General features: G+C 44.0%; 1 protein-coding gene across 1 annotated transcript in view; it reads left to right on the top strand.

The window, feature by feature from the left end:
- LOC142297263 (uncharacterized) overlaps window positions 1–23,077 on the top strand; it is a 307,434-nt gene that overhangs the window by 156,058 nt on the left and 128,299 nt on the right. Inside the window, 3 exon segments of the mRNA XM_075341518.1 lie at window positions 14,252–14,371; window positions 16,008–16,127; window positions 22,221–22,340. Coding sequence (XP_075197633.1) covers window positions 14,252–14,371; window positions 16,008–16,127; window positions 22,221–22,340 — 360 coding nt within the window.

The raw sequence follows: 23,077 nt of genomic DNA, 5'->3' as shown, positions 1-23,077 counted from the left end.
CAAATGTCTTGGCACTAGTGGGACTATAGCAAAGTCCAATAGCCACGTATAGGATGCCACTAGGTACACTGAGTGTTTGCTAGTATAATGGCTTCGTTATAATTAGTTGGAGTGTGCAACGCAGGCAGATGCGCTCTGCAAATGTCTTGGCACTAGTGGGACTATAGCAAAGTCCAATAGCCACGTATAGGATGCCACTAGGTACACTGTGTGTTTGCTAGTATAATGGCTGAGTTTAAAAAACTTGGAGTGTGCAATGCAGGCAGATGTGCTCTGCTAATGTCTTTGCACTAGTGGGACTATAGCAAAGTCCAATAGCCACGTATAGGATGCCACTAGGTACACTGAGTGTTTGCTAGTAAAATTGCTTAGTTTAAAAAACTTGGAGTGTGCAATGCAGGCAGATGTGCTCTGCAAATGTCTTGGCCCTAGTGGGACTATAGCAAAGTCCAATAGCCACGTATAGGATGCCACTAGGTACACTGAGTGTGTGCTAGTATAATGGCTTCGTTATAATTAGTTGGAGTGTGCAACGCAGGCAGATGCGCTCTGCAAATGTCTTGGCACTAGTGGGACTATAGCAAAGTCCAATAGCCACGTATAGGATGCCACTAGGTACACTGAGTGTTTGCTAGTATAATGGCTTCGTTATAATTTGTTGTAGTGTGCAACGCAGGCAGATGCGCTCTGCAAATGTCTTGGCACTAGTGGGACTATAGCAAAGTCCAATAGCCACGTATAGGATGCCACTAGGTACACTGAGTGTGTGCTAGTATAATGGCTTCGTTATAATTAGTTGGAGTGTGCAACGCAGGCAGATGCGCTCTGCAAATGTCTTGGCACTAGTGGGACTATAGCAAAGTCCAATAGCCACGTATAGGATGCCACTAGGTACACTGAGTGTTTGCTAGTATAATGGCTTCGTTATAATTAGTTGGAGTGTGCAACGCAGGCAGATGCGCTCTGCAAATGTCTTGGCACTAGTGGGACTATAGCAAAGTCCAATAGCCACGTATAGGATGCCACTAGGTACACTGTGTGTTTGCTAGTATAATGGCTGAGTTTAAAAAACTTGGAGTGTGCAATGCAGGCAGATGTGCTCTGCTAATGTCTTTGCACTAGTGGGACTATAGCAAAGTCCAATAGCCACGTATAGGATGCCACTAGGTACACTGAGTGTTTGCTAGTAAAATTGCTTAGTTTAAAAAACTTGGAGTGTGCAATGCAGGCAGATGTGCTCTGCAAATGTCTTGGCCCTAGTGGGACTATAGCAAAGTCCAATAGCCACGTATAGGATGCCACTAGGTACACTGAGTGTGTGCTAGTATAATGGCTTCGTTATAATTAGTTGGAGTGTGCAACGCAGGCAGATGCGCTCTGCAAATGTCTTGGCACTAGTGGGACTATAGCAAAGTCCAATAGCCACGTATAGGATGCCACTAGGTACACTGAGTGTTTGCTAGTATAATGGCTTCGTTATAATTAGTTGGAGTGTGCAACGCAGGCAGATGCGCTCTGCAAATGTCTTGGCACTAGTGGGACTATAGCAAAGTCCAATAGCCACGTATAGGATGCCACTAGGTACACTGTGTGTTTGCTAGTATAATGGCTGAGTTTAAAAAACTTGGAGTGTGCAATGCAGGCAGATGTGCTCTGCTAATGTCTTTGCACTAGTGGGACTATAGCAAAGTCCAATAGCCACGTATAGGATGCCACTAGGTACACTGAGTGTTTGCTAGTAAAATTGCTTAGTTTAAAAAACTTGGAGTGTGCAATGCAGGCAGATGTGCTCTGCAAATGTCTTGGCCCTAGTGGGACTATAGCAAAGTCCAATAGCCACGTATAGGATGCCACTAGGTACACTGAGTGTGTGCTAGTATAATGGCTTCGTTATAATTAGTTGGAGTGTGCAACGCAGGCAGATGCGCTCTGCAAATGTCTTGGCACTAGTGGGACTATAGCAAAGTCCAATAGCCACGTATAGGATGCCACTAGGTACACTGAGTGTTTGCTAGTATAATGGCTTCGTTATAATTAGTTGGAGTGTGCAACGCAGGCAGATGCGCTCTGCAAATGTCTTGGCACTAGTGGGACTATAGCAAAGTCCAATAGCCACGTATAGGATGCCACTAGGTACACTGAGTGTTTGCTAGTATAATGGCTTCGTTATAATTTGTTGGAGTGTGCAACGCAGGCAGATGCGCTCTGCAAATGTCTTGGCACTAGTGGGACTATAGCAAAGTCCAATAGCCACGTATAGGATGCCACTAGGTACACTGAGTGTTTGCTAGTATGATGGCTTCGTTATAATTAGTTGGAGTGTGCAACGCAGGCAGATGCGCTCTGCAAATGTCTTGGCACTAGTGGGACTATAGCAAAGTCCAATAGCCACGTATAGGATGCCACTAGGTACACTGTGTGTTTGCTAGTATAATGGCTGAGTTTAAAAAACTTGGAGTGTGCAATGCAGGCAGATGTGCTCTGCTAATGTCTTTGCACTAGTGGGACTATAGCAAAGTCCAATAGCCACGTATAGGATGCCACTAGGTACACTGAGTGTTTGCTAGTAAAATTGCTTAGTTTAAAAAACTTGGAGTGTGCAATGCAGGCAGATGTGCTCTGCAAATGTCTTGGCCCTAGTGGGACTATAGCAAAGTCCAATAGCCACGTATAGGATGCCACTAGGTACACTGAGTGTGTGCTAGTATAATGGCTTCGTTATAATTAGTTGGAGTGTGCAACGCAGGCAGATGCGCTCTGCAAATGTCTTGGCACTAGTGGGACTATAGCAAAGTCCAATAGCCACGTATAGGATGCCACTAGGTACACTGAGTGTTTGCTAGTATAATGGCTTCGTTATAATTAGTTGGAGTGTGCAACGCAGGCAGATGCGCTCTGCAAATGTCTTGGCACTAGTGGGACTATAGCAAAGTCCAATAGCCACGTATAGGATGCCACTAGGTACACTGAGTGTGTGCTAGTATAATGGCTTCGTTATAATTAGTTGGAGTGTGCAACGCAGGCAGATGCGCTCTGCAAATGTCTTTGCACTAGTGGGACTATAGCAAAGTCCAATAGCCACAGATAGGATGCCACTAGGTACACTGAGTGTTTGCTAGTATAATGGCTTAGTTAGAATGAGTTGGAGTGTGCAGAGGACAAGAGGGTACAGTGGCAGGATTGTGGTGCTCTGGGTAGAGGAATGGAAGCCTGCCTTTCTATTCCCTCCTAATGGTGAAATGCAGGGAGGAAATCCCTGACCTGGGCTACACAGACGCTGTTGCTGTTTGCAGGACCTGTCACCTATGGCTCTCTGACCCTGCCGGTACGAGCCCTTAAAAGGACTGCTAGAATGTGCTCTCCCTAAGCTGTCTAACGCTGTGTATGCAGCGCATACAGCTGTATCGGCGATAGGACAAAGGACGGAACTGCGACAGTGATGTCTGACACCAAAGACGCAGAAGGCAGATAATGGCGATCGTGAAGAAAATGTCCGGTTTTATAATGCAGGGACATGTGACATGCAGATCCTATCACACATGCCGTTGCTTCTCTGCCTCAAAGTCCACTTAGGTGTGTGTGTGTCTGTGATTGGCTGACATGCTGGCCAGCCCCACAAGACGCGCGCGCTTAGGGAAGGAAGACAAGAAAAAAAAAAAAAAAAATGGCGATCGCCATTATAGAAACAGCAGTGATCTGAAGGCGCTGTTCACGCACACTATACACTGAAATGTGATAATAGTTTGATTCACAGAGTGACTTACACTATTACAGCAGAAACCAAGCTAAGATTTAGCTGTTTTTTGGCTGCTAGAACCGTTCTCGAACGTTTCTAGAACTATCGAGCTTTTGCAAAAAGCTCGAGTTCTAGTTCGATCTAGAACATGCCCCAAAATCACTCGAGCCTAGAACTGGAGAACCACGAACCACGAACCGCACTCAACTCTAGTAGCAGGCGAAATGTTGAGGAAGGTGCAGGAGAACATGAAGAAATGGAGGACGAACTGTCCATGGACATGGAAGACTCAGCGGATGAGGGAGACCTTGGTCAAATTTCAGTTGAAAGAGGTTGGGGGGAGATGTCAGAGGAAGAAAGAACGGTTAGCACCTCTATGCCACAAACACAGAGTGGACTTGGTCCGCATGGCTGCGCAAGACACATGAGCGCGTTCTTGCGGCACTACCTCCAACATGACCCTCGTATTGTCAAAATTAGAAGTGATGATGACTACTGGCTTGCCACACTATTTGATCCCCGGTACAAGTCCAAATTTTGTGACATAATTCCAGCCATAGAAAGGGACGCACGTATGCAGGAGTATCAGCAGAAGCTGTTACTCGATCTTTGCTCGGCTTTTCCACCAAACAACGGTGCAGGTGCAGGGAGTGAATCTCCCAGTTGTAACTTGACAAACATGGGATGGTGGTCTTGTCATCTTCAACAGTCTACCCGTACCAGTAGGACTGTATCTGGTGCTGGTAACAGCAATTATATGGAATCTTTTCATAATTTTTTTAGACCCTCCTTTGCAAGGCCAACAGAGACAACAAGTCTAACACATAGTCAACGGCTGGAGAGGATGATACAGGAGTATCTCCAAATGAACATCGATGCCATGACTTTGCAAATGGAGCCTTGCTCATTTTGGGCTTCAAATCTTGAAAAATGGCCAGAGCTCTCCACTTACGCCTTGGAGATTTTGGCGTGTCCAGCTGCCAGTGTTGTCTCTGAACGTGTCTTCAGTGCTGCTGGGTGTGTGCTGACAGATAAGCGCACGCGTCTGTCCTGTGACAATGTGGACAGACTAACGTTCATCAAAATGAACAAGTCATGGATCCACAAGGAATTTACTACCCCTGTGTCATCCTGGGGAGAGTAAATGCTTGTGGATTTGGAATGTGCTTGATGCAAATCAAAACATCCTGTTTGCAACTAGGGCACAAGTGCTGCCACTGAATGGGTGGGTGTGTGTGGGGAACAATTTTTGGAAAAAAAGGGAGACTCCGCTTGGAGTAACCCTTGCTTGCTGTGTTTTTTAAAAAATGATCCAAGATGAACAGAGCTGGGATCAGGAAAGACTTTGCTACCTACCCCGGTGTCATCCTGGGGACAGTTAATTATGGCGTATTTTTGAATGTGCTTGATGCAAATCAAAACATCCTGTTTGCAACTAGGGCACAAGTGCTGCCACTGATGGGGTGTCAATGTGGCCCAATTTTTGGAAAAAAGGGAGACTCCGCTTGGAGTAACCCTTGCTTGCTGTGTTTTTTAAAAATGATCCAAGATGAACAGAGCTGGGATCAGGAAAGACTTTGCTACCTACCCCGGTGTCATCCTGGGGACGGTTAAGAATGGCGTACTTTTGAATGTGCTTCATGCAAATCTAGCTGTGAAGTGTACAACTAGGGCACAAGTGCTGCCACTGAATGGGTGGGTGTGTGTGGGGCCCAATTTTTGGAAAAAAGGGAGACTCCGCTTGGAGTCACCTTGCGGTGTTTTACATGATTTTAGAAGGGCATGCCATGCCTATATCTGTGTCTCGTCCTCTTTTTCCTCGTTACGCTCTTTTGTTTTCGCATGAGAATTTGTTCTTGTCACTTTCCCATGTGTTTGTGTTGTGTTGTGAGTTGTTTGTCACCTTTTGGACACCTTTGAGGGTATTTTCTAGGTGTTTTTATGTGTTTGTGAATGCCTGCAATTGTTTTCTATGCAGTTCGAGTTCGGTTCGTCGAACGTTCGACGAACCGAACTCGAACGGGACCTCCGTTCGGCGAACCGACCTCGAGCCGAACCGCGACCGGTTCGCTCATCTCTAGTCCTGTTGTGTATAAATACGTGACTCAGATTCAGATTTTGTATTGTATCACGCCTGATGAAGAGACCTGAGTAGTCTGGAAAGCTTGCTATTATTACCATCTTTTCAGTCAGCCATTAAACCACTGAGGACTTCAGTTCTTTTAAACATTTTTTTTACCTCCAATACATGTCACTAGAATTCTAGTCCTCTTCCTCTCAACAGAAGATATTTGCATTAGAAAGATAAGACTATAATTGTATTCATAAGAAAAATCTTTGCTCCAAATAACAAATTTTATCTAGTTCATTCATAGATAAAGTATTAACAGTTCACATCAAATATTTGTAAAATCAACTATAGTATGGTCTAATCAACACTTTATACACAAATAACCACTAATTTAATGCCAATATTTGTGGTCTTATTTGTTCTGACTTAGTAGATAACAGTAGAGATGAGCGAACCGGCCGTGGTTCGGCTCGAGTTCGGTTCGTCGAACGGGGGTCTCGTTCGAGTTCGGTTCGGCGAACGTTTGACGAACCGAACTCGAACCGCATAGGAAACAATGGCAGGCAATCACAAACACATAAAAACACCTAGAAAACACCCTCAAAGGTGTCCAAAAGGTGTCAAACAACTCACAACACAACACAAACACATGGGAAAGTGACAAGGACATATACTCATGCAAAAACAAAGGAGCTGGACAAGGAAAAAGAGGAGACACAGATATGAGTATATGCAAGGGAACGTCCATGCCATTACTGTGCAACTTGAGCCCTGCTCATTTTAGGCTTCAAATCTGGATAAATTGCCTGAGCTCACCACGTACGCCTTGGGGATCTTGTTGTGTCCCGCAGCCAGCGTTTTCTCGGAACGTGTCCTCAGTGCTGCTGGGGGTGTGCTGACAGCTAAGCACACGTGTCTGTCCACTGACAATATGGACAGACTAAGGTTCACCAAGATGAACTAGTCATGGCTCTAAGAGGACTTTTCTTCCCCTGACTCAGCCAGGGGAGGTGAAAGGCACACGTATTTTTGAGAGTGCTTCATGCAAAGCATCTTTTTCATCTTGAAAATGGGGGGTCAACTGTTGCCAGTCAAGTGGGGTGTGTGTGGCCCAATTAGGGGAAACGACGGAGACTGTGGTTGGAGTCCCCTCGCTTTTGAAAAAAGAACCAAGATGAACAAGTCATGGCTCTCAGAGGACTTTTCTTCCCCTGCCTCAGCCAGGGGAGGTGAAAGGCACACGTATTTTTGAGAGTGCTTCATGCAAAGCATCTTTTTCATCTTAAAAATGGGTGTCAACTGATGCCAGTCAAGTGGGGTGTGTGTGGCCCAATTAGTGGAAACGAGGGAGACTGTGGTTGGAGTCCCCTCGCTTTTGAAAAAAGAACCAAGATGAACAAGTCATGGCTCTCAGAGGACTTTTCTTCCCCTGCCTCAGCCAGGGGAGGTGAAAGGCACACGTATTTTTGAGAGTGCTTCATGCAAAGCATCTTTTTCATCTTGAAAATGGGGGTCAACTGATGCCAGTCAAGTGGGGTGTGTGTGGCCCAATTAGTGGAAACGAGGGAGACTGTGGTTGGAGTCCCCTTGCTGTGTTTTACATGCTTTTAGAAGGGCATGACATGGCTTAGAGCTTGACTTTCAGCATCTGCAAACTGTTGGCTACGAAAATGCTTCCTTTCCAACCTTTTTAACTGAGGATTTTCTGAGACCTTATGCCCATCGCAGTGCCCCAAGAGCCGATGCCCAGGCGCTTCTCCAACAAAGGCGTGCACACGCTACACCAGCATGTCGCACCAAACATCACCGCTTCTTTGAGAAACTGTATGACAGGGTGCATTTCACCACAGATACTTGGCCCAGTAAGCATGGACAGGGGCATTACATGTCGCTGACTGGGCAATGGGTTACTATGGGGAGAGATGGAGAAGGGTCTGCTGTACAAGTCTTGCTGTCCCCACGAGTTGTATCAATCCTTCCTCTGTATGTAGAAGTTAATACACTGCTTCTGCCTCCTCAACCTCATGTGGGTCCTTCACCTCGGCCCAAACCCTGTGTGTTCAGGGCACCCTTCCTTGTAACTGCGCACAAGGAAAACCACACACCTCCTCCTTACTATGCTGGCAGTAGAGCTCAATGCCATCATGCGGTCAAATGTTTACTTTGAAATGTATGGGAAATGTGAGTCACACCGCTGAGAAGTTGTGGACGGTTAGCTCTGGAGACCAAGTTTCATCAATGGTTGTCTCCACTCAACCAGCAGCCAGGGAAGGCCGAGTGTGACAATGATGCAAACATGGGTGCGGCCCTTCGCCATGACAATGTGACACACGTGCCTTGTGTGGCTCACGTGTTGAATCTTATTCTCCAGCAATTTTTAAAACACCATCCCGGCCTACATGGCCTTGTGCAGCGGGCACACTCGCTATCTACTCACTTCCATCGTTCGCACACAGCAGCTCAACAACTTTCGTTGCTCCAGAAGTCTTTAGGTCTGGTGGTTAAATGCCTGAAATGCGATGTGCCGACACGCAGGAATTTTAATCGGCACATGTTGCAGCATTTGTGGCAGCAGCGCCGAACCCTGCTGCAATACGTTATGACATATAGCCTGGCCTAACTTGATCCAGAGGTGGTGCAGATCACACTGCTGGAGTGGTGTCAGATCAAGGACCTATGCACCCTTCTACACAGTTTACAAATGTCGACGAAGATGTTTAGCACTGGCAATGCCATTCTCAGCGTGACAATTCTGGTCATCTACATGATGGAGCACACTGTAAGCATTATTCGGAGTCAGGTGTTGGGACAAGAGGAAGGGGATGAAGTACAGGAGGAGTCATATGCGGAAGGGATAACAAGATCTACGAGGTCCAGATGGTCAGCGGCACCTAGGTGGCAGTCATGGTGGGGGAGAGGGATTAACAAGTGTGTAAAGTATCAGCAAAAAGTGTTGAGGAAGGTGCAGGAGCCCATGAAGAAATGGAGGACGAACTGGCGATGGGCATGGAATACTCAGCAGATGAGTGAGAGCTTGCTCACATTTCGGTTGTGCGAGGTTGGGGGAGAGGGCAGAGGAAGGAGGCACGATTCTCACCTCTCTGCCACCAACACACCAAGGACTTGGTCCTCCTGGATGCACAAGACACATGAGCGCCTTCTTGCTGCACTACCTACAACATGACCCTCAGATTGTACGAATTCGAAGTAATGCTAACTACTGGGTTGCCACACTGTTAGATCCCCGGTACAAGACAAAATTTGGCAAAATAATTCCTGCCATAGAAAGGGACGCACGTATACAGGAGTATCTGCAGAAGGTGGTACGGATTCTTAGATCTGCTTTTCCAGTAAACACCAGTGCTACACAGAGTGAATCTCAACGCTTTGTCATGGATAGGAGGAAATGGTCTTTTACTTGTCCACATCTGAGGGACCGAGGGCTGGCTGCTGTGCTGAGATGGCATTGAGTACGGTGTCCCTGCAGAGTTGCACTTTTGGTCATATACAAAATGAGTTGAAAAAGGACAGATGCTGGTGGAAAGGGGAACAGGTGTGTTGGAAAGGGGAAAAAAAATTTTGTCCGTGGGTTTGGTGGTTAAGCAAAAGTAACATTTGCTGAAGAAACACCATCTGTTACGGTGGGACTGGCTGATTTGGATAAGGTGGTATATACTATGTTACCGCTATATAACGAAAATTAATAAGAAAAGAAAGAGAAAGGTATATATCCCCATCAGCAGTCAATGTCCACCGTGCTCCCAGATGGAAAAGGAGAGGTTGGCAACTGGAAGGTTAGGTGGAGGATACAGAGCTGTGTGGCTATGAAACTAATAGTAGCCTGAACCGAGTTAGACGCCACTCAGATCTGGAGACTGGGAGCCCTGTTAGCGTCACAGGGTCCACACGCCCACCCAGCCCAGGAACTCCCTGTTAACATCACAAGGGCCATTGAGTACGCTGACCGTGTGCATTGGGGCCACACCTGTGGACAGCAGGCGCATCAGCAGCAGCTCTCCCTGTTAATGCCACTGGGCTGCACAAGCAGGACTTGTAGGACAGGAGCTGGTCTTAACCGTTCTGCGTTACCAACTGTGGTGGCAGCCTGCATCGACGCCCTATCCCAGCCTACCTCTGGCCTAAAGCCGCAATGGGTTCAACACATGGAGGTGTGCTCTTTCGGAGCATAATAGAAGACTGCGCACCTCCTTGTTGGCTCCAGCCCGTTTTATAACCTGGGTCCGCCCCAAACCAGGGTGGACCACAATGCACCTCCTGGAGACAAAAGCAGAGTGACACGTCATGAGTTGCATAACTAGCGTCCTATTTGGAACCACAACTTCAATAATGACCTCATGGCTGCCACGACACAAACACCTCACCAGTCATCGTCTGTCCATCAATAATGAGGTGACAAGTCATAGGGGCGGGCCTCTGCAAGCCATTTGGGAGTGGCCTGGCCACATCGTCAGGACACCTGATGCCCTGTGGTCTATATGGGCCCCCCACATCAGGGGCAGGGCCAAAGAGTTCATTACCGGACCTAGTCTCTGATGCAGTAAGTGCCTGAGCATGCTCAGTAGCATGAAATACAGTCTCTGAAAAAAGACTATCAGCTTTAGCATGGTGTCTAGGAACAAAACAGGACTTAGACCCGGCACGGAATGCAAGTACCTGTGCAAAGAGGCTTTTCGCACTAAGTGTGGGAGCATGCGCTGTATCCCGAAATGAAGACTTAGCCTCAGGAATGGCACAGTCAGGCTGAGCATACTCACTAGGCGAAACACTGTAGTTAGGCTGCGGCTGGGGTAAATCGGCACAAGCATACGCACTAGCTGCCTCTCCACACTTAGACGTGGAGGAGAAATTGCTCTTCGGGTGTGGCCTTGGAGATGCTGTCTATGAACAGAAGGAAAAGCTAAACGTGTGTGTTACAGCAAGGAGCCACCGCGGAAACACTTCGTTCAATTGTGAAGGGAGTCATTTTGGAGTTTGGTGAGGAGTACCGTAACGCCAGTGAGCAGCATCCTGTGCCACAGACCAACATTCCTACGGTGCTGTCTATACTGCTTACCGTGAGAGGAGCGTAAAGTCTGTATTTATGGCAACTGGACATCACAGTACCCGGGTACGGTAGGCTGTGCCCAGACAATAATGCGGGCACGCAACACTTTGTTTTATTAGCAAAACACATATCTTTTCTGGGTAGGCCGACTATTTATAGACAATAAGACTTGCTGCCTCTGCACTGTCAAATTGTCAAAGTACAGTTTAAATCACAGAGGGACAGCGACACATGTTTGCATTGACTGTTGATTTTCAAGATTTCCATGACTGTGTTGCAGAGCTGTGTCGTTTGCATTCACACTGTTATCATCTGCGTTATCTGTGAGGCTTCAGCTAACAAGGGTATTCAGGGGGGGTAATGTGTTTTGTCTATGTTTACGTATATAACTGGGAAGCTCTTGTGATGCGCCACTGGTAAGTCGTGTTTGCACACACACACACACACACACACACACATATGCACAAACACACAATTACTGCTACGCAGAGGGATTAGCAGGTAGTAGGCAACAGAATAGATTGTTCAATTATTTAAATTGTATGCATGGTTCTTATTGTTTGTTTTGGTAAAGTTAAACATTCATTTATCAACCCAACTGACTAGAGTCCTTTTCCTGTTGCCTGGTTTTGCTGCATACTGGGGAGCCCACCCTGTACATGACTTAAAATGAAGCATAAGTCACAATGTGAATTTCACTGTGCTACAATGCGGCCTAGCGTGCCTGTGCAACCACCGCCTGCCCCATCAAGTGTATCTGCGTGCTCTTCATCGTTGGTGACTGTGGGGACAGCAGTCTCACATGGTTTTTCACACTGAACTTCCACCCCTTTACACGCAACAGGGAGTGTGATTGGCAGGTCATCACTTGTTTTGGAAGTGGAAACAGATGGTATTGTTGAGCTGTCAGACATCGAGAAAACCAACATTGGATGCAGGTTACATTATATCCACACCTGCACCTTCGTCACAGATTGGCTGGACTACCTGCATTTAATAATTGCATTCCAGAAATGGAAAGGAGTGTAGAATGCACATGTGTTGTACCTTGCTTGGCAGCAAAGGAACACTAACTTAGTATTACAGACAATTTTAGGAAGGCAGAAAAAGAGTCAGCTATTTGGGCAAATTAAATAGCGTGGCAAAAGTGGACAGGTGGGTACAGTGGCCGAGTTCTGTGGGTACCAGGACAGTAAAGAAAACCTCACTTTCTATCCCTCCGAATGATCAAATGCAGCAAGGAATTCCCTGAGTTTGCTATAAAATTAGCGTAGCAAAATGTGCATGAGGGTGTCATGCAGAGGTGCTGCTAATAGATTTGCACCAGTGGGACACTAATGGAAGTCCAACAGTCACTTCTTGTATGCCACTAAATGGCAGTATTTTTTGCTATCATTATAGCTTATTAAAAGCAGAGCAGGAGGGTGTCATGCAGAGGTGCTAGAAATAGCTTGGCACCAGTGGGACAATAATGGAGTACAACAGCCAGTTCTTGTATGCCACTAAATGGCAGCATTTTTTGCTATTATAGCTTATTAAAAACAGAGCAGGAGGGTGTCATGCAGAGGAGCTAGAAATAGCTTGGCACCAGTGGGACAATAATGGAGTACAACAGCCAGTTCTTGTATGCCACTAAATGGCAGCATTTTTTGCTATTATTATAGCTTATTAAAATCAGAGCAGGAGGGTGTCATGCAGACGTGCTAGAAATAGCTTGGCACCAGTGGGATAATAATGGAGTACAACAGCCAGTTCTTGTATGCCACTAAATGGCAGCATTTTTTGCTATTATTATAGCTTATTAAAAACAGAGCAGGAGGGTGTCATGCAGAGGTGCTAGAAATAGCTTGGCACCAGTGGGACAATAATGGAGTACAACAGCCAGTTCTTGTATGCCACTAAATGGCAGCATTTTTTGCTATTATTATAGCTTATTAAAAACAGAGCAGGAGGGTATCATACAGAGGTGCTAGAAATAGCTTGGCACCAGTGGGACAATAATGAAGTCCAACAGCCACTTTTAGGATGCCACTAAATGGTAGCATTTTTTGCTATCATCATAGCTTATTAAAAACAGAGCAGGAGGGGGTCATGCAGAGGTGCTAGAAATAGCTTGGCACCAGTGGGGCACTAATGGAGTACAACAGCCACTTCTTGTATGCCACTAAATAGCAGCATTTTTTGCTATCATTATAGCTTATTAAAAATAGAGCAGGATGGTGTCATGCAGAGGTGCTAGAAATAGCTTGGCACCAGTGGGGCACTAATGGAAGTCCAACAGCCACTTTTAGGATGCCACTAAATTTCCTCAGTGTTTGCTAGTATAATGGCTTAGTAACAATGAGTTTGAGTGTGCAATGCAGGCAGACGTGCTGCAAATATCTTTGCACTAGTGGGACAATACAGAAGTCCAACAGCCACTTTTAGGATGCCACTAGGTTTCCTCAGTGTTTGCTAGTATAATGGCTTAGTAACAATGAGTTTGAGTATGCAAAGGGCAGGAGGGTACAGTGGCAGGGAGTGGGTCTGGGTAGAGGAAAGGAAGCCTCCCTTTCTATCCCTCCTAATGGGGAAATGCAGCGAGGAAATCCCTGACCTTAGCTACACAGACGCTGTCATCTTGTGTAGCTGTTAAAATCTGTTTTCACGGCCCTGACTGTCTCCTATGGCTCTGACCCTGCCGGTATTAGCCCTTACAAGGGCTGAAAGAAACTTCTATCCCTATTCTGTATAGCACTTTGTATAGAGTGCATACAGCAGTATCGGAGACAGGAGCTACGCCAGCGGTGACTGACACCCAGACGCAGAAGAGATAATGGCGTCCGGACGGGCAGATACTCGTTTTCATAATGCAGGGACATGTGACATGGACATATCACACATGCCGTTGCTTCTCTGGCTAAAAGTCCACTTAGCTGTGTGTGTGTCTGGGATTGGCTGACATGCTGGCCCGCCCCACTACACACGCGCGCTTAGGGAAGGAAGACAAGGAAAAAAAAAAATGGGGATCGCCATTATCCAAACAGCAGTGACCTGAATGCGCTGTTCCCGCACACTATACACTGAAATTTCATAATAGTGTGAGTCACAGAGTGACTTATACTATTACAGCGGAAAGCCAGCTAGTAATTAGCTTGTCTTTTTGCTGCTAGAACCGTTCTCGAACGTATCTAGAACTATCGAGCTTTAGCAAAAAGCTCGAGTTCTAGTTCGATCTAGAACAGCCCCCAAAATCACTCGAGCCGCGAATTGGAGAACCTCGAACCACGAACCGCGCTCAACTCTAGATAACAGCTTATATGTTTCGGTGATATTTCCTGTCATATCTATCTGCAATCCTATATCATTTGTCAACAGTAAAACATTTTATATTTATTAGGAGATGGAACCCAATGTGATGATATTGATGAATGTGAGTGCAATAGTACCTGCTCCCCTAATGCAAACTGCAGTAACACAATAGGAAGCTTCATCTGTGCTTGTAATGATGGATTCTCAGGTAAACAAATTAATGGCTCATTTCATTTAACTCCTTGATATTATAGTTATTGTCATGTTCCTCTGAATATCATGGAGAGGTTTCATCAGATTTTTCTGTAAATCGCCCTAAACAAGAGAACTTTTGTCAGATGCTTTGTAATTAGAGATTAGATATAATCTGATGCTTATTGAATTTACCATGAATTTTGCAAAAAAAACCCAGACTTATCTAAAATCCTAATTTTTTTTTTACAATGTGCTTTGAGTGAACTCAGCAATGTGACAGCCAAGTAACAATTTACTGAATTATGGGGATCAGAAGGGAAAGGAATAGAGAAGTCTGATTCTCACCTCTCCTCAGGCTTCTTTATAGCATTGTCTGGCTGTTGGTTGCCTAATACAAGTCTAAAGGCTGCTTTACACGCTGCGACATCGCTAGCGATGTCGGTAGCGATCACAACCGCCCCGTCATGCATGCGTGACGGGTAAATCGCTGCCCATGGTGAACAATATTGCCGATACGCGTCACACGCACATACCTTCCTAACGACGTCGCTGTGGCCGGCAAGCATACTCTTTTTTAAGGGGGAGGTTCGTGCGGCGTCACAGCGACGTCAAACAGCGGGTTAACAATAGAAGCTGGGGGGTCAGAGAGCAGCCGCATTAACGTCGCTCCCACCTCGTTGCCGGAGGACGCAGGAACGCTGTTGTTCGTCATTCACGGGGTGTCACCTGTAGCGATATGTGCTGCCTCAGGAATGACGAACAACCTGCGTCAAAAATGAGCAACGATATTTGGGAAAGGAACGACGTGTCAACAATCAATGATTTTTGACGTTTTTCGGATCATTAGCGGTCGCTCGTAGGTGTCACACACAACGACGTCGCTAACGACGCCGAATGTGCGTTACGAAATCCGTGACCCCAGCGATATCTCATTAGTGATGTCGTTGCGTGTAAAGCGGCCTTAAGAGTTAGTGAAAAACACATACAGCAGATAGATGGCATCTGTGTGATATCTGTGTGCTATCTGATAAGCTTTGTAAAATCTTCATTTCTTTAGCCATACAGTAAAAACATGGATGGCACACTATTAAAAACATAAAATGTATGGGTGATATAGATAAAAAGGATGATTAAAGCAGACCAGTCATGTTTTTATATGGACGTGTAAAGAAGGCCTAATATAGGGCGTGATGCACATCAGTGACATATGTCGTGCCCCACATAACCGCATTTATTGCAATGCACATTAGTGATGTCTGTTGCATTCCTCATCATAAAGTTGGGCCTAACGAGAGACCTGGGCAGATGCAAACTAGAAGAAAGTGGATAAAAGACAGAAGCGACAATCAAAGGAGTGATGGCAATGGGACAGATATTTATTTAAATCCACTTGATAGCCGACTCATTTTGCATCGAATTTATGCAAATTGCATTTTCCACCTGAATTGAGAGATTCTGCTCCAGTCAAGTTTTAGAAGATTTAATCAGCTCTATTTATAATATTTCCTTTGGGAGCTCAATGAGTTAATGTTTCTATGCTTTTATTTTTCAAGCCTTGATTAATGTAAGTAGATTCACACCTTCTCATTATCACATCTATCTTTAATTTTATTCCCTCAGTTAAATATAAAACAATTTATGTTTATTAGGAAATGGGACCCACTGTGATGATATCGAAGAATGTGAGACCAATAATATCTGCTCCCCTAATGCAACCTGCAGTAACACAATAGGAAGTTTCATCTGTGCTTGTAATGAAGGATTTTCAGGTGAGTTCTGACTTGTCATTGGGTACTGTTTTATAGAATCTTAAGGACGCTTTTCACGCAGCGTGAAAGCACCCGCCCCGTCATTTGTGTGTCATGGGAAAATCACTCCCCGTGGTGCACAATATCACTAGTACTCGTTCCACATACTTACCTTCCTAGAGACGTCGCTGTGGCCGGCGGAGAGCCGCTTTTCTAAGGGGACGGGTCATGCGGCGTCACAGCAATGTCACACGGCAGGCATCCAATAGAAGCGGAGGGACGGAGGGCAGCCACATTAAAGTCACGCCCACTTTGTTGCCGGAGGACGCAGGTACGGTGTTGTTTGTCGTTCCTGGGGTGTCACACAGAGCGATCTGTGCTGCCTCAGGAACGACAAGCAACCTGCGTCCAAAAGCAGCGGCGATATTTTGGAAATGGACGACGTGTCAACAATCAACAATTTGGTAAGTATTTTGCATCGTTAGCGGTCACTCGTACGTGTCACAAGCAACAACGTCGCTAACAAGGCTGGGTGTGCGTCACGAATTCAGTGACCCCAATGACATCTCATTAGCAATGTCGTTGCGTGTAACGGGGCCTTTAGTTTCATAGTTTTATAGAATTTAAGGTTGAAGTTAGACTTAAGTACACCGCGTTCAACCTATAGCCTAACATGTTGATCCAGAGGAAGACAAAAAGAAAACATGAGTTAGTCAGTAAGCTCCACTTAGGGGAAAAGATTCCTTCCCTTCTCCACATACAGCAATCAGACTAGTGCTCTGCATCAATGCCCAATCACAGAATCTAGTGCACATAATCAGTACTATTATATTTTTCCAGAAAGGCATCCAGGACTCTCTTAAATTTTAGTTAAGAATGAATTTAGTTATGAATTATTACAATAATATGTACGGTCCCTGACAAAAGTTCTGTTGCTTATCCATGTTATATAAATAAACGCTTATAACCTGACTTTAAATTCATCCTTTGGTTTCATAAATTACTCTTTTGAAAGCTGAAACCCTTCGAAATTTGGTTTAGGTTATGAAAATAAATTTGCTGCAAAGCTGAAATATTGATCATTTAATGAACACAGAAAGGTCAGATTTTGTCAAGACAAAAGTTTTGTCGCCTTGTCATATAATGCACCCAATCATAGTTTACATCCTCACTTGTGTTTACTAAATGATCGGTTAATTAGTGGGTGTGTATACAAAGAAGCCCAGCACCCCAGACCTTCAGTTGAACTGCAACTTGACCTCTGACAACATGCCAAAAATCCACCCTGCAACCAAAGCCTTGATTATCAAGAGGCTGAAGACCAGATCCACTGCAGAGGTGGATGGCACCTTTAATGTGTCTCAGCATCAAGTACAAAGAGTTAAAAAATGATTTGAAGAGACTGGAGATTTTTTTTGACAAGTCCAGGTCCAGCAGACCCCGCATGACAACTGCTCAGTAGGAATGTTTGTTGGTTAGAAATTTCAAAGCCAGCCCCTCTTCCACTGCAGCAGAGGTCCAAAAGGCCTTGTCACCTCAACTCCCTGTGTCAACTAGAACAGTTTGTAGGATTCTGTCTCGAAATGGCCTCCATGGTTGAATCAGTGCCCAGAACCCAGCACTAAACAAAAGGCAATTAAAAAAACATGTGGCATTTGCCAAGTCCCACAGCCTGCTAAACAGATGGACACTGGAAAAGTGGCAGAAGGTGGTTTTCTCTGATGAATATTCAGTTGAATTACATCCCAGTTGCTGCAAATACTGCAGAAGACCAACTGGCGCCTGTATGGATCCAAAATACTCCCAGAAAACAGGTGAGTTTGGTGGTGGAAAAATCATTGTCTGGGGTTACATTCAGTATGGGGGTGTTCGAAACATTTGCAAGGTGGAAGGCAATATCAATAGCTTAAAATATCAAGAAGTATTAGCTATCTCTTACATTCCCAATCATAAAAGGTGTCAAATTGTGCAGCAGGATGGTGCTCCATCTCATACATCCATCTCTACAACAAAGCTCTTCCTGGCAAAGAAGATCAAGGTGCTCAAGGACTGACCAGCTCAGTCATCAGACATGAACATCATTGAGCATATTTGGGCTAGGATGAAAGAGGAAGCTTGGAAGACAAAACCAAAGAATCTAGATGAACTCTGGGATAAATGTAAGACTGCATTGTTTGCTTTTCTTGATGACTTCATCAATACATTTTATGAATCATTGTTGAACCGCATGGATGCAGTCCTTCAAGCTCATGGAAGTCACACAAATATTAAATATGGCTCTAATAGCACCATGACTTCATTCACCAATGTTATGCAACTTATCTTTGTATTAGAAGTTAATTTGTTTGAATTTCACATTACTTTCTGTTGGCGACAAAGCTTTTGTCTTGCCAAAATCTGATCTTTCTGTGTTCATTAAATGATCAATATTGCAGTTTTGCAGCAACTTTATTTTCATAATCTAAACGAAATTTGGGAGGGTTTCAGCCTTCAAAGGAGTAATTTATAAAACCAATGGATGAATTTAAAGTCAGGTTATAAGCTTTTATTTACATAACATGTATAAGCGACAGAATGTTTGTCAGGGACTATTATATTACATTTCATAGTCTCATTGCTCTTACAGTAAAGAATCTGCATCTGCGAAAATGGGGCATGCTCTTTTCTTGAGACGAAGAGCATGCCCCATTGTCCCTGTTGCAGACCTTTCCAGGATTTGTATATTGGGTGCAGGAATATGGTGTAAAAATTTCAACACCAAATCTGCATCTCTTAGCAAAAAAAATGCACAAATGCAATTTTCTTCCAGAAGACTTGCGTCTCCTGGCAGATAACTGATTTGTTTATTTTTGCCAAAAGATGCAGGTTTAGTGCTCAAATTTTTACACTTTATTCCGGCACCCAATTTACACCTCCTGGCAAAAAAAAAAAAGCATCATTACTGCATCATATCACATGTGGTAGTGATACATTGTTTTTGCCAGGAGGTGTAGATTGGGTGCAGGAATATAGTGTAAACATTTTAGCACCAAATCTGCATCTCTTGGCAAAATAACAAGTTTTTTGCCACGAGATTAAGGTCTGTGAACTCAGTAAGAATTCATTCAGATCCCCTGAGATTAGGTTACCTGCAGTCACAGGTAGAGGACCGTGGGAACCTCCAGCTGTGGCTGCAACTACTCTGAGTGACATCACAACTGATTGCTGCAGCTCAGTCTCTGCCTGAAGTCCACAAAATTTGGTCATGTTCTATATCCCCTCGATCTGCCTTCAGATGTAGCAGAACTGGAATCATTGTGGGACCTCGTGTGGATTACGTTGGACCTGAGTATTTTGGGAGTTAATAAAGTGGTAAAAGAGAATGAGTTTTTTTGTATATTATTTCATATAAAGGATTTTTTCAGTTTTGCTGTTTATTTATTTTCATTTACAGATTAGTAATGGGGGTCACTTATACACTTCCCATTACTAATTTAGGGTTTAACAAATCACAAGTACCACATTTTATCATCCTCTAGACAACATCATATATAGATAAACACTTAGTGACTCCCCTAAAGAAACCACTGAGATGTCAATATGTCTTAAAACCTCATTTTATCATAACATTTAATTTTGATTCCCAACCGACATGAAGCCCAGTAGCTGGAGGCTTTTATTCTCAGGCTGGGGAGACCCATTTTTATTAGGCCCCTCTGCCTAAAAAAAAGCAGCCTGCAGCCGCCCAGGTTTGTTGCATCCAATAGACATTCCCGCCACTTTACCCTGCTCTTCCCGATTGCCCTGTTGTGATGGCAATCGGGGTAATAAGGGGTTAATATCAGTTCACAGCTGCCACTAAACCCTAAATTAATAAACACTTAGTGACTCCCCTAAAGAAACCACCGATGTACAGAGTATGCCCGCAGCCACCTTGACGCGTATCACTAGCTGCTTCTTCTTCTTCTTCTACACCTGCCTACAGAAGAAGCAGCTAGTGAAACGCGTCGAGGCGGCTGCGGGCATACTCTGTACATCGGTCAGGTCTGTGTACTATCATTATATTTGTCATGTGGTCTCATTAACCCTATGTGTGGCAGAGCTGGGTTTGCCTTGGGGAGGAACGCTTACAATATGGTGCCATATGGGCCGATTATTAGGTTGATTTATGATCGTGTTACCTCCCTGTGGTCTGAATGATTTAATGTAGGGAAAATTAACCCTCAGGTATTAGTAAGGTTGGGCCTGGTAGGGGGTAGATGCCCCAAGAATTGTACCACTCTGGGAACACACTATGGATTAATATAGGGGTAGCACCCTTTTTTTGGGCTCACCCTGACCTATAATGCTCTGTTACAGATTTATGGATTGTGACTCTCTATTTATATATAACTTATAGTCAAATCTGGTAGTTGAATGGACCATGACTTTTTGTGCCTGGTACTGTTGTGCTAGTAATCCATAGCCTGTAAACTATATTTAATATCCTTTATTTCAATCCACTTGGCTAAACTGACTGTGTGATTGACAGCATAACAGTATGAGGATGCTTTATTTCTAATTATCCTGTACTGCTGTCTTGGTGTGCCCGCACTCACCCCTTCTCTGATAGGAGGGATTTGCACTTGTGATTTTCACTGCCCTATTTTTTGCTGAACATATACTGTCATTGATTTTAAATGTTATAATAAAATGAGGTTTTAAGACATATTGACATCTCAGTGGTTTCTTTAGGGGAGTCACTAAGTGTTTATTACTTTAGGGTTTAGTGGCAGCTGTGAACTGATATTAACCCCTTATTACCCCGATTGCCATCACAACAGGGCAATCGGGAAGAGCAGGGTAAAGTGGCGGGAATGTCTATTGGATGCAACAAACCTGGGCGGCTGCAGGCTACTTTTTTTAGGCAGAGGGGCCTAATAAAAATGGGTCTCCCCAGCCTGAGAATACCAGCCTCCAGCTACTGGGCTTCATGTCGGTTGGGAATCAAAATTAGTGGGGACCACACGTTGAGTTTTTTAATTATCTATGTTTTTAATTATTTTTTTTAAAAGCCATATGGGTTTTCTGCAAGCAATCACTTACCGAACATTGCCGACTTTTGAGCAAAGTGTTCGGTAGGCCAAACAAACTGCCAAGGCTTGTATCGAATCTGAATTTGGTGAACGTGAACCAAACAGGTTCGCTCATCTCTAGTCACTAGAATTCTATTTCTCTTCCTCTATAAAGAGGAATATATATGTGTTAGAATAATAGGACTATAATTGTATTTATAAGAAAAATCTTTGCTCCTATTTACTGGACTAGGGTTGTTTGATTGTCTATTCTACTTCCTTTGCTCCACCTTCCAGTTGTGGGGATATTCACAAGTTCACTTTTTCCAGATGACAAGGGCCAATACAAGTCTATGAGTCAATGAAAAACACGGCAGCAGGGGGATAGCATCTGTGTGGCATTTGTGTGCTGTACATTTGCTGTTAGTGATTAACATTCAAACTATAGGAGAAGCTTTGTAATATCTTTATTTCTTTAGCTGAACTGGAAAAACATGGATGGCACATGGATGACACATTTTTAAAAACATAACATGGATAGGTAATACAGATAAAATCGGATAGTCAAAACAGACTACACATGTATTTACATGGACGTGTAAAGGGGGCTTAATATAGGGTGTGATGCAAATCAATAAAGTGTTGTACGCCACATGACTGCATTCATCGCGAAGCATAATAGTGATGTCTGCTGCACTCATCATAAAGTTGGGCCTAACAAGAGACCTGGGTGGAAGGAAAATAGAAGAAAGTTGATAAAAGACAGAAGAAACAATTGGAAGAGTGATGGCAATGGGACAGATATTTAGTTTAAATCCACTTGACAGACAATTCATTTTGGAACAAATTTATGCAAATTGAACTTTTAACTTGCATTGAGAGATTCTGAGTTAGTCGAATTTTAGGAGATCAAATCAACACAATCTATAATATTTCCATTGGGAGCTCGATGAGTTAACGTTTGCATGCATTTTTTTTTTTCAAACACTGATTAATCTAAGAAGATTCCCACCTTCTCGTAATCACATCTACCGTTAATTGTATTCCCTCAGTTAACTATAAATTATTTTATGTTTATTAGGTAATGGGACCCACTGTGAGGATATTGATGAATGTGAGACCAATAATATCTGCTCCCCTAATGCAACCTGCACTAACACAATTGGAAGTTTCATCTGTGCTTGTAATGATACATTCTCAGGTGAGTTCTGACTTGTCATTGCTTCCTGTTTAATAGTTTCCTAGTTTATAAGGTTGAAGGTAGACTTAAGTCCATTGAGTTCAACCCATAGCCTAACATGTTGTAACAGAAGAATGCAAAAATCCCCATGTGGCAGACAGTAAGCTCCATATTAGGGGAAAAATTCCACATATGGAAAAAGGTCTATTCCCTCAGTCAACGCTTAATCAGAGTACACAAAACAAGTAATATTATATTTTACACGAAAGGCATCCAGGACTCTCTTAAATTTTGGTAATGAATCAACCTTTATAACATTATGTGCCAGAGAGTTCCATAGTCTTATTGCTCTTACAGTAAAGTATCTGTGTCTATCATTATGATAAAACCTTCTTTCCTCTAGAGGTAGAGGATACCTCATTGTCCCCATTGCAGGCCTAGGTATAAAAAGATTATTAGTGAGTGCTCTGTACTGTCCCCTCATATATTTGTACATTGTAATAAAATCTCCCTTATACCTTAGTTTTTCTAAACTGAATAACCCCAAGTTTAATAACCTGTCTTATTACTGCATTCCACCCATTCCTTTAATAACCTTGGTTGCTCTTCTCTGCACCCGCAATAGTTCAGCTATGTCCTTCTTACACATTGGAGACCAATATTATACACAATATTCTAAGTGTGGTCGCACCAGTAATTTGTATAGGGGAAAAACTATGTTCTTGTCATGAGCATCTATGCTTCTTTTAATGCATCCC

This window comes from Anomaloglossus baeobatrachus, chromosome 3 (assembly GCF_048569485.1).
Source record: "Anomaloglossus baeobatrachus isolate aAnoBae1 chromosome 3, aAnoBae1.hap1, whole genome shotgun sequence".
Classification (NCBI taxonomy): domain Eukaryota; kingdom Metazoa; phylum Chordata; class Amphibia; order Anura; family Aromobatidae; genus Anomaloglossus; species Anomaloglossus baeobatrachus.
Note: the sequence above shows the minus strand (reverse complement) of the source record. Positions and strands in the feature narration are given on the sequence as shown.